This window comes from Muntiacus reevesi, chromosome 6 (genome assembly GCF_963930625.1).
Source record: "Muntiacus reevesi chromosome 6, mMunRee1.1, whole genome shotgun sequence".
NCBI classification, from domain to species: Eukaryota; Metazoa; Chordata; class Mammalia; order Artiodactyla; family Cervidae; genus Muntiacus; species Muntiacus reevesi.
Window position 1 is genome coordinate 30,270,373 of NC_089254.1, and position 12,651 is coordinate 30,283,023.

At 43.0% G+C, this 12,651-nt stretch overlaps 1 protein-coding gene across 3 annotated transcripts in view; it reads right to left on the minus strand.

Annotated features, from left to right (window-relative positions):
- IGF2BP3 (insulin like growth factor 2 mRNA binding protein 3) overlaps positions 1 to 12,651 on the minus strand; it is a 142,108-nt gene that overhangs the window by 3,170 nt on the left and 126,287 nt on the right. For 2 of the 3 annotated variants that reach the window (XM_065938767.1, XM_065938765.1), the window contains 3 exons: positions 6,340 to 6,459; positions 2,809 to 2,883; positions 219 to 350 (listed from right to left, as the gene is read on the minus strand). In XM_065938767.1, coding sequence (XP_065794839.1) covers positions 219 to 350; positions 2,809 to 2,883; positions 6,340 to 6,459 — 327 coding nt within the window. The remainder of the gene's footprint in view (positions 1 to 218; positions 351 to 2,808; positions 2,884 to 6,339; positions 6,460 to 12,651) is intronic. The other variant, XM_065938766.1, reaches the window with a different exon arrangement.

Here is a 12,651-nt window from a genome sequence, read left to right on the forward strand (position 1 = left end):
AGACAGCCCTCTCCCACAAGGTGGTCTGAAAGAGCGGCACTGCTTTTGCCAGGAGCTGACACCCCACACTCAGGAGGAACAAAGGGCAGTCTTCTCCGAACCTTGGCCCAGAGGCCCCGTCTTTGTGAGTTAGCCAGAACGCAGGGGCTTGGAACTCCTAAGTACCTGTCAGCGCTTTCCCCTCCATACCACTGCACAGGTTTTGCTGAAGTACTTGCCGTTTTGCCTCCTTTTCCAATAACTCTGCCAGCAGCAAAGGATGGCACTCTGATGTGAGCTTCAAGTTTCACCTCTTCTTTAGGACTAACAAAGTTTTCTTCTTTAATTTTTCCATAAATTCTTCCCTGAGCCTACACATGAGAACATAGCCTGTCAGTGTCATTCGTGTAGGAAAGGCCAAAAGGTTCCTTAGTTTTACAGTGGGTAGAATGAATGGCCTGGACCCACTGGAGCAGCGCTTTGCAGTGACACACCTGCACCTGATGGTGGAACACTGCCCAAGAGATGGCAGGAAGCCCTAGAAAAGGCTGACAACAGCGGTGGCTGCATCACAGATGCGGCAGTTGAATGACTGACCATTTGCTCTCCAGTCTTGAAAGGTGAAACTCTCCTGCTGGCAATAAGATAGTAACTGCATTTTCTTGAGTAACAGAGACTGAATGAACTCCAGAGCCACCTACATGAGGCTGACAAGAAGCCAAGCTCATGTCTAAATGGGCCAGCAAGGAATATTTTCTGTCAAACATTTCATGAGCCAGATGGTTTCTACTTTGACTGAAGCTACAAAATCAAGTTAACATATACAACTGATATAGTCAAACATATCCTGTCAATTGCTGCATACAACCAGAAATTATACATAGTAAATCTCCTATTATGTATAACCACAAATTTGCTCTGGTATACACCAAAGGAAAAAGAAACCAGAGTTGGTTTCATCCAACAGGCTGCCACAGCAGAGAACAAAAACACAGGTACAAAACATGTTTTCATCGGTGCAGAGGTAAGCTCATTTTAGGGGGTTACAGACATTTAAAAAACTCATCTTAGTACCCTATATTTCAGTCATCGTCAAAGTCTCAGGCCACAGGTAATAATTATTAACACAGCCGAAGGACACAAAGGATATATATTGTCCTCCAAAACAGTATTTCTTATGATTTTATTTTTTTCATTTATTTTTATTAGTTGGAGGCTAATTACTTTACAATATTGTAGTGGTTTTTGCCATACACTGACATGAATCAGCCATGGATTCTTTCTAATATTTAGATCTGTTTCTAATACTTAGATCTCTAAAATAATTTGTAATTATCACTGATCACATAACTGATATTGACGCATTAGAGCTTTTCTTACATGTCTCATTTAAGACAAGTGCACAACATGGGCAATGGAGGGTAAAGAGAAACAACTTCTGAATTTCCCAGCATACAAGCATTATAAAAATTACCAGATCCATTTATAAAACAGTAAAGATAACTGATGTTTGTATTCATCTTTTAATATTTCAGGCTAAAAGTAGCTGGTCCTGTAAGTATCTGGGGGAGGATGTAGTTTTCAGCATTTCTGAGTTTTGATCTGAACTGCTGGGACCACAGGGCTGGTATGAAGAAGTAAATTTCTTGACCTGAGTCTGAGCCTAGCCAACTGTACCTACATCTCAAAGCACCTCCTTTTGTTTCCTGTACCCTGTAAATGAAAAAAGTTGCAGATTTTTAGTGAAAAATGGCCCATGGAAAAAGAGAGGTGAAAGTGATGGTTTATAACTTAGCTACGTTTTAGAGCTAGGAGAACTAAGGCTTAAAGAGTTGTTCTGTTAACACAGCTGCTAAGTAGTAGAAACAGGACAGGGGTTTCGGGTAAATTACCCTGAATTGAGCAGCTGCTTTTACCTGTGACAAACCAGACACCCTGACTGAGTTCTGTGGAAGAAATCATATACTCAAAGGTATGTATGTATGTGTGAATTTGAGGGTCTGGCATGGTCTTAGTCTGATTCATCCCAAGTCCGCTTACCACCACTGTTGCATTTATACTGTTTCCTGTGTGTCCAACACTATTTTAACCACTTGATTTATTAAACCATATAACCTTGTTTAAACTTTGTGGATGTTTTTAACCCCAATTTTACTGATGAGGAGCTAGCTAGGAAAAGGTTAAGTAACTTGCCCAAGGTCATATCACTAGTAAATGGCAGAGCTGGTACTTGAACCAGCAGCCTGGCTGTGAAGGCTCTGGTCTTCATCCCCCTACTGCACCACCTCTCAGGACAGAGTGGGAGGCATTCTGGCCCCAAGCCCCCCAAAATGACTGATGGTTCATACCAGGACAGATGCCTCAAGAGTCCCTGCCCTTTCTACCTCTAAAATTCTGAATATTAGAGTGACTAATAGAGAAACTGTGGACCAGGGAGTTAACTGAAGTTAACTCAAGGGTAAGAGGAAAAAGGAACATTTGAAGTCAAGGTCGAAGATTCTTAGGGACAGGAGGAAAAATCTGAGAGTAACAAAGCATACAAACCATTCTTACCACCTCACCTTCACCTGTGCTAACAAGGCACTGAGCAAAATTCTCCCTTGGGAGATAGGCAAACCCAACGACCATTACAGAACTCACACAAAGGTTTTGGTTTCTTTTTAAAATGTAATGTGGGGAATGTTTCTACTCTGTTCTTAGTCTTAGCAATTTTCACTGAGAGATTCCTTCTACTAAGTACTGGATTTATTTAAGGGAGAAGCCAGGTTATAGAGTTTCTGAAAAGAAGGCATTCATCTGTCATCTGTGCACACACTCCAGGGCACATACCTTGAACTGAGCCTCCGGCGGCCCAGTGATAATCACCATCCTCACTTTAGCATCTGGTGCTTCAGCTGGAGCGATCTGTAACAGACCAGAAATGGTCACAGCACTTTCCAGTTCCACTGACAGAAAATGTTACACAAACCAGCCTGTCTTTGCACATGACTTACTGAAACGTAGAAAATAAGCCTTCTGGAAGAGTTACAGAGGGGCAGTGATGAGCGTGGGTCCGTTAGTTATGGCTCCTGCCACATCCTGTATGCTCACCCTGTTGGCCCGCTTCACCAACAGGGAGACCAAAGGCTATAAAGTCCCCTGGCCCCTGATCACACAGGCTGGTGGAGCTGGAGGAAGAGCTGTGTCCGGCTCCACCGCCGTGCTGCTCCTCACGGCACCACTGGCTGCTCAGCGTGTGGTCCTTGGTCCCACACGCAGCATCACAGCCTGGGCTTCCCACATGTGCAAGAAACTGCTTGGGTCACAAATCTGCAACGTGATGTGTATACACACGTATAGATACGTGGTACTAATGTCCCCCCAAAGTACACTCCCTAGAGTAACACATAGAATAAACATTAATCTGACAGAAGAGTGAACTCAGACTTCTATTTTGGCAGAGCGTACGAAATCACATAAAAGACCAGGCCAGGGATACGCTGCAGAGACTGTTGAAGAGGAAAAAAAGTCAGCATTCCCTCAGTAAGAAAGGATTTAGGCAGTCTGGCTGGTAGGAACTGTTTGAAGAACAATATTTTGCTAGACATTTGCTGTGCAAGAAGCAACTCCCTATAGTAAATAATGGGAGTAGGAAGCAAAAACCACAATAAAAGCCGCCGCACTTACCATTCAGTATGATCACTATCAATTACTTACAGTCTAGTACACCCTGTCCTACACAGGTACAAATCAAGACCAAGTGTTTTCTGTTAAGTCATGCTTTCTCACTCCCTGAAAATAAAGCTAACATTTCTGTTACTTAGAGGCCCAAAATACCATTCCTTCTTTACGCTGGGCACTAATTTTGAATCTGTAAAAAAAGCCAATAATTATTTTAGACCACACTCTTAGAATTATTCACAGGAAACCCCTAGAAAGAAGGTATCATTCTGATTTCCCTCCCCCGTACCCCTCACTGGGCTACCCAGCCTGCAGGATCTCAGCTCCCTGAGCAAGGATCTCACCTGCACCGCCCCTGCAGTGACAGCACAGAATCTGAACCACTGGACCACCAGGGAAGTCCCTGGCTTGCTTTTTAAAAAAAATCCTTTGTCTTTGTCAGTCCTGGTGGTAGAGGACTGGAGATGAGAGCACTCATATGCTGAGGTTCAGTTTGCTTGAGTCACTCAGTCGTGTCTGATCTTTGTGACCGCAGCACGCCAGGCCTCCCTGTCCATCACCAACTCCTGGAGTTTATTCAAACTCATGCCCAATGAGTCGGTGATGCCATCCAGCCACCTCATCCTCTGTTGACCCCTTCTCCTTTTGCCTTCAGTCTTTCCCAGCTTCAGGGTCTTTTCCAGTGAGTTAGTTCTTTGCATCTGGTGGCCAAAATATTGGAGCTTCAGCTTCAAGCATCAGTCCTTCCAACGAATATTCAGGACTGATTTCCTTTAGGATGAACTGGTTGGATCTCCTTGCAGTCCAAGGGACTCTCAAGAGTCTTCTCCAACACCACAGCTCAAAAGCATCAATTCTTAAGCGCTCAGTTTTCTTTATAGTCCAACTTTCACATCCATACACGACTACTGGAAAAACCGTAGCTTTGACTAGACAGGCCTTTGCTGTCAATGTCTCTGCTTTTTAATATGCTGTCTAGGTTAGTCATAGCTTTTCTTCCAAGGAGCAAGTAAGTGTCTTTTAATTTCATGGCTGCAGTCACCATCTGCAGTTATTTTGGAGCCCCCCAAAATAAAGTCTCTCGCTGTTTCCATTGTTTCCCCCTTCTATTTGCCATGAAGTGATAGGACCAGATGCCATGATCTTAGTTTTCTGAATGCTGAGTTTTAATATTGAGTTTAATACTGAGGTTAGGAGTACAAACTGCTCTAATGTCTGAGAAGCTGAAAAGGAAGCACATGCCCTGAGACTCGCCAGATGCACTTGTGTAGACTCATGTGAAAGAATAAGGTTGTATATGACAATATGACCGAAAGAACTTAATCCATCACTGTGCAGGAGAAATTGGAACAATCTTAATGTCCAGTAAGTGAACAAATAACTATGGTGATGCCAGACGTGCAGGTACATATTAAAGTACCTATGTGGGAATTTATATTATGGAAATCTAGCCAAGTGCTAAGAGTGCTAATGCACCTTGCACATTATGCATGTTTCAGACTTTTTGGAAAGAAAAATATTTTGCCCTCATCATCAAAACTCCAATAAAGACAAAGAAAAAGAGCCCAGTGTCCAAATATCCAATTCTTGTTCATAAAACATTCGTTGCAATTTTTCCAAAAACAAAGTATCTGGCAGGTTCTTTTTTGTGCATGAGCATGTTTTAATTCATTAATCAGGAAACTAACAGGACAGTAAAGTTAGTTCACCACTTGGTCTTTTTACCATGTCTCTTCCTTTACCTGTTTGTTTCTTCTGGCTGCATTTCCTGTTCACGTATTTCTCTTTTGCTACGAGAGCGCATATGAGGGCTTTCCTGTATCTTGCTTTCTAATTATCTACACTAAAACTCACTTGGTGACAAATGCAGTTGTAAGCACCACCAGAGTCGACAGTCTGGCACTCTCAAAATTTCCTCATGCTGCCTCTTTGTTTCCACCCCTTCCTCCAATTCCTGGCAACCACTGATTTTCCTCCTCCATTTCCATAGTTCTGTTTTTTCCAGAACTTTCATTAAGTGGGATCATACAGTATATAGCCTCTTGAGTCTTCTTTTTCTTAGCATAATATGTGTGGTCTTTATCGATAGCTCCCTCCTTTTCAGTGCTGAGTAATCTTTGTTATATAGATAAGCCAGTTTATGCATTTGCTAGTTGACTCCTTCCCCCTTTCCCAGTTATATAAATAAAGATGTTATGAACACTTGAGTGCAATGTGGGTTTTTTGGTACTATATTCAAATATTTATTTGAATATTTATAAGACATAACCAAAACAAACCCTCCAGCACACTGATGTTTTCCCGACGAAAGCTATGACTGTATCAGGACTTTGTCAGCTTGTGTATTCCTTAAAACGCAAGGATTACAGCCTTGATTGTTAGGACGTACAGTAGCGTCATCTGGGAGGGAGGGACTAAGGCCACCCCCAGAGAAGATGAGCTAGAAGGAATGTATACCCAAGGTCATGGCGGAGCGGAACCCCACTCCAGGGCAGGGCTCCTTACCTCCAGACTGCTTTTTCTGGAGAGAGAATTTAGCTTACCTTGTTTAAGCTAGTGTTGTAACACGGAGATTCCCATCACACCCTATGTAACCCCAGCACAGACTGCTACATTCAGTTCACAGAAAGTGACAGACTCACATCTCTGTAACGTGCTGGCCTTAAAGCAGCAGGAGAGCCGCAGCTGGCAGGACAGTACCTTAATAGATGCTCCTGCGAAGCGAGAAAGCTGTTTGATGTGCTGCCCTTGCTTGCCGATGATGGCGCCTACAGACAGCGCCGGGATGAAGAGGTGGACGGTCTCCGTTTCAGACTGCTGCTGGAAGAGACAGGACATCCATGCTTCGTGGATACAGATCAGGCTGTGGTGTGGGCATAGGGGTGGGGGCATTCTTCTACTGTTAGGAATATCAGGATAGTTTTAGGAAAAATCACCACAGTAAGTTGACATGACTGCCTAACAGGTTGGGAAGTTCTCATATTCATCCTGAAAGTATTAGTATTTAAAACAATACCACTTTTCTGTGTAAAATTTCCTTAAAGCTTGGAACGCTGAGTTACAGATTTACAACAAATTGTGTGGCACTTAACGTTGGTCCGCCAAACGACACAACCACTCTTAGCACACAAAGATTGCGAGTGTCAATTACCACTTCCTTTCCTCCCTGTAAGCCCTGTGTGGGGACAGAGTGTGCTAAGTCTTCAGTTTCTTTCTCTGAATCACCTGAAAATGTATGTCAGTTATACCTCAATTAAAAAATTCACCCCCCCAAAAAGAGTTTAATTGACTCACAAAGGAAAGATGCTCTACTAGACCAAGGAAAAGAAATCAACAGGTTTGCTGTCTCATCTGCATACATCCATCTAAAGCATGTGTAAAACACTTTTAACTGAAATTTGTAAGGATTATGAGAATAAAACACATCACAGAAAATTTGCCCCCCAAAAAACCCAATTACTATATGTTTCCCTGACAGTTATATTGTTATATCTGAGGATTTTTTGGGAACACTTCAAGAAAGTATGGTTTCCAGTTTCTCACTAATTTGTCTAACACTACAGTCGGGTCTTTTAACATAAATCTTGTGCCCATGTACAAATACTTCTAAGATTTTATGTAATAAAAATGCTGGGTTGCAGCATGAACATTTAAAATTTTTATTTCTAAACTCTCATGCTAATTATCTTACAGTCAATAAATGTGTACAAGACAGAGGGAAGTCATCTTGGTTTAAAACATGCCTTTCCCACATACAAAGAATTAGAGCAGTGTGTGATTCTAGACCTCATGTCTTGTTTCCTACACAGAAAAATCGGAACTCTGCTCTCCTAAGCCCCTTCCTTTTTCTGTTAACCACCCCTGCCCCACGTGCCCCTTTAGTTCGTATCCAAGTTAACCTAACATTCAACTCTAGAAAGTGTTCTTGACAAAAGCCATTGTACTTTTTTCTGATCATGACATTCTGTTTCTTTAGCATCGGTATAAATAGATGTGCACACACTACATTCTTTACAACCTGGTATCCCTGTGTTTCCCAGGATGCTCTAACACACTGCAGGTCTTCATACAGTGTCAGCCTAATGAAGTCTCCCTGGGGGCTCTGTAAGCATTCTTAGAACACACAAACCAGAAAAGCTTTTGCCTTCCCACTAAACTCTTGCCTGTAGAGATTTGTGGAAGAGGCCTGTTTTGCACAGCCTGGCCAAATCAACTTTTACTGCTATTCATCAGTGAAGAACAAAAATAAAATTAGTTCACCCTTCAGTATTTCCGAGTCATAGGAACAACGCCTCTCTCTGGAAAGCCCCATACATCACAGCCTGCCAGGGCATTATGCAATTACCATATACTATTTATTCCAGGGGCTTCCCAGACGGCACAGTGGTAAAAAAAATCCACCTGTCGGTGCAAGAGACGCAAAAGACACAGGTTCAATCCCTGGGTCAGGAAGATCCCTTGGAGAAGGAAATGGCAACTCACTCCAGAATTCTTGCCTGGAAAATCCCATGGACAGAGGAGCCTGGTGGGCTATGGTCCATGGGGTCGCAGAGAGTCAGACACACCTGAACACAGCACACAACTCATTTATTCCAGAGGTACAATTTAAGGCCTCTCTTAGTAACTGGACAGAACTGAATTAATGGTGACATTGCCTATCAACTGTGCTCAATGTTAATACCAATTTATTTTGTCATTCCGGTCCTTAAATTAAAATTTGTATATTAACCAATTTTCTGAAGTAAAGTGAAAGTTGCTCAGTCGTGTCTGACTTTTTGCGACCCCATGGATATCCATGGAATTCTCTAGGTCAAAACACTGGAGTGGGTAGCCTTTCCCTTCTCCAGGAGATCTTCCCAACCTAGGGATCAAACCCAAGCCTCCCGCATTGCAGGCGGATTCTTTACCAGCTGAGCCACAAGGGAAGCCCTTCTAAAGTAAAGATAGGATCTATTTTGTCTTGCTAAGAACATCCATGTAATGTTCTTCTGAGTACACTTTTTTTAAAAGGGGGTGGTGAGGAGTCAGGGGTCTGGCAGTAATAAAGACCTTTCTTGTTTTGTTTTTTTAAAGACTTTTCTAAGGATCAGGCTAAATCTATCATGTACCTTGCCAAAATCTGCCCCATTGTATTTTGCCATGACTATGTAATTATTTGCTTTCTGGGCCATGTTCCAGGAATACTTTATGCTGCTTACAAAATACAGAAGATTTAGAAAGACAAAGGAAGTGAAGAAATAAGAGCAGAGGGACCTCAACAGAAAAGATAAAATCAGAAATGCTGTTATTATACAAATTTGGCTCTATGCTTCTTAGCAATTAATTAAAGCTAAGAAAAAAATTAATAGCATGATTTACCATATCTTTAAGAGAAAAGCTATTTGTTTAGTAAAAACTAGTTTTCCTGGGACTGACCCCAGAGATCAACTTCTGAATGTTCTTAGCGGCCTAAGGTACCAGGATCATCAGACCAGAAGTCCCAGAGCCTCACAGTACAGCCTGAGCATCTCAGCCTAGAAGAAACACGCTGACCACCACAGCTATGAGAAAAACCCATGGGCATAAATAACTACTGTCATCTCAAAAGCTGAACAAAAGCAATCATCTTTCCATACAGTGATGGATGAGAGGCTACAGGTGCTTTTGTTTCACTGACTTTGGGGAGGTGGGAGTGAGGTAGGAAATAATGAATGAACACATAGATTAAGGTGAATGGAGCTCTGGGAAGGCAATGATGGTAAAGAGACCAGGACTGAAAGGGCCAAGCAGAAAGAAGGGCAAAGTCATGAAGAAAGCATCACTCTGTAGACAAAAAATGCTCCGCGCTGGGATGAAAGCAGAAGCAACAAATCTACAAGGCGGGTTAGCAGAAAGTGAGGGACGCATGCCAGGAGGCGGTGCCCCAGACTCAGGGACTGTGGTGTGTGCGCCTGACGATAGCACCTTAATGAGAAGGTGACTCATCAGGTGTCTGCAGCCTGATGAAGACCTTTCTGAATGCCACCCAGATCCCTCTGTCCAGTTTCACACCCAACAAGCACATCCCTGACCATAAATTACTTCTCAAGCAAAATTTCCTCCAGGAGTATAAGGCACCTCACGTAAACCTCCTGTCTACCGGAGAGTCATTAAACCGGCCCACTCTTATATGGAACTCTGTATGGTAAGCCATGCTTTCAGGGTTAGGACACTCAAATAAGCAAATAGTTTTCACTTATAAAGTTCAGAAGCCATAGCAATGGGTTATGACACGTCTCTTTCACCTGTGAACTTAAGACTCCGAGGTGGTTTTCAGAAGATCCATCAGCTTTACCTTTCCACGTTACACATTCTTCGCATGGAAGTTAATGTTCACCTGCGTTACCCTGAACCCTTCTCCCTAAACGCTCAGAGGTGAATGATACTCAGGCCACAAGCCGCTTCCCAGTGGATTTCTGCCAGATGCCTATTGGCAGCACTTCCTCTGGAGTTCTTGGCAGCCTCCGGGCTATGGCTTGAAATAACAGAAGAACAAAGCTGCTCAACTGAAAGTTTGCTTAACTGGTGAAGTCTGCCAGTGAGTAATTTCTAATCATCTATCATGAGGAGATAGAAGAATGAGCAAACAGTAAGGTTAAGTGTATTTACTTTGTGGGGAACAGAACCTAAGACACCACAAAGGCACGGACACAAGCATGCCGGCCAACAAGCCCAGCCTCCAGGAACCTGGCAGGATGCCAGCAGCGCCCTGTGGCTCCTACAGACATAGTTCTTGGGGGTTTTGTTTCGTTTGTTGTGTTTTAATGGATTTTGGCCTGGAACTGGAATCGAGTTTACTCAACTTCATGACCTGAACTCAAGTCTTTTTTAAGAAAGGCAAAGAAACTTTCTCCATATACTAAGTACAAGGCCTCTTAGAGATAATATATGCAATGAGTTATTTACTTTGAAATTGTTTACTAGCAAATGAGTCACACCCGCTATAAGACATCCTCAAGAGGAGGACTAAGACTCCATGAAAGTCATTTGATCTAACAGTCCCTTTCAAATTACACTTTTGCTTCTTAAAGACCATTTCAAAGTAGATGAGACCCAAGAAAGTGTTCACCTTTCTTGTCTCTTCCATAAGCAGAAAGTTAGCAATTTTAAGATTACACTGTTGTTCTAGAGGTTTGGGAAGACTCCAAAGGCGCTATCAAAATGATGGAGACAACAGCTCTTGAGCTAAGTTCTGCCAACCCCAACGCAAGCTGCCAAACCATCCAGCTATGGGTGGTGGTGTGTGTGATGCCAATTCCAGCTCCTCCTCTGCTCACTAGCTGCCAACTGCCTCTTCCCTACTGTTTCAGCATCTCTGAAAGGAGCATTTCCTGTCATTTATAAACTCGAAGTATGCCAATTAAGTACTGCATGAGCCAGCTGCTAGGCAGGAACTAGAGACGTTTTGTCTGCTGGGAAGAACCGACTCTCTGGCTCTACTGCAAACATCAGCCTGGCAGGCTGCAGGAAGAAGAATGTGTTTTAGGGGGAGAGACAGGCAAAGTTCTGGAACAGAACAGAGACGAGGAATTTATCCAAAGATGAGATGCATCAAGTTCTACTTCATGTTACAAAGCAAAAGTGAGAAAACATGAGCAGAAAAAATGAAACAATTCTCAAAGAGGAAGCAGTGCATAAAAACAGAGTCAGTCTTTGAACCATTTAGTCATCAATACCTACTCCTTGCCAGGCAATGTAGAAAGTAAAAACAGAGATTTGCTACTAACCTACAGGCATCGAGGATAAAGAGACTATCTTTGTGAGTAACCTGACTTCTCGGTGAGAAGGTCTACAAAACAGTAATGGAGGAGCGCTGTCAATGCCGAGAGCAAACACCTCCCGATTTTATATACAGTTTTTATATACAGGCACACCCCAGAGACACTGGCAGACCACTGCATTAGACGGAGTATCAGAATAAAGTGAATCACACAAATTTTTTTTGTTTCCCAGTGCATGTAAGTTATGTTTCTACTACACTGTTGCCTATTAAATGTACAACAGCATTATGTCAAACTGTACATACCTGATTAAAACTAATGCTATTGGAACATGGTACCAACAGATTTGCTCAATGCAGGCTGCTGCAGACCTTCAATTTGTAAGAAACAGTTTCAAATTCTGTAAAAATTAAAACTGTTGGAAAGAACAGTTCTTAGAGATAATTCATCTAGCTCAGTTTTTTCACCATGTGGATGAGAAACCTAGAGAAAGGAGGAGACTGACCTACAGTGTCAGAGAGATGGTGGGGCCCAGGGTATCCCTCCAGGGCTCGCTTCCTTTCCACCCATCCCCTATAGCACCAAGTTGTAAACACATGAGCCGCTCCACATCACTCTCAGCTGTGGTACAAAGCCGTGGGTGTGCGGGCTGAGTTGTTTCTGTCGTGTCCGACCCTGTCCACGCCAGACTCTTCTGTCCATGGGATTTCCCAGGCAAGAATACTGGGGTGGGCTGCCATGCCCTCCTCCTTCCAGACACAAGGATCGAACCTGTGTTTTTTTTTTTTAAGTCTTTTGCTTTGGCAGGTGGGTTCTTTACCACTAGTTCAACCTGGGAAGCCCCACAAAGCTTTAGAATCAAGTCTGTTCACACCTGATATGAAATTCTGATGCCTATCTTTAGATTAAGGAGCTTTGTTACATGGTTTCTAGGCCCCAAAGAGGTTTGAAGTGGCAGGTGAGCTGCAGGGGAAGATGCAAGTGTCACCAACAGCAGTGGCAGAAACACACACGCTACAAGACCAGAGCAAAAGCTAATGAGCACACCAGGCAGCCGGGTGGCTTCAAGGACAGGCAAAGGCAATTCGCATTCCTACAGGGATAAAATATGATCAATCTCATAACCCGTGTTCTTCGCAGAACTCCAGAGGCTTTTTATTCTACAAGTGCTCTGAGCACTGACAGGGCAGAACCCCCGCCTTTTCCCTGAACACTTCCCTCAGTTTGGTGTAGCAGGTACCGCTCACAACTTTATGTCATAAGAGAGTCAAAT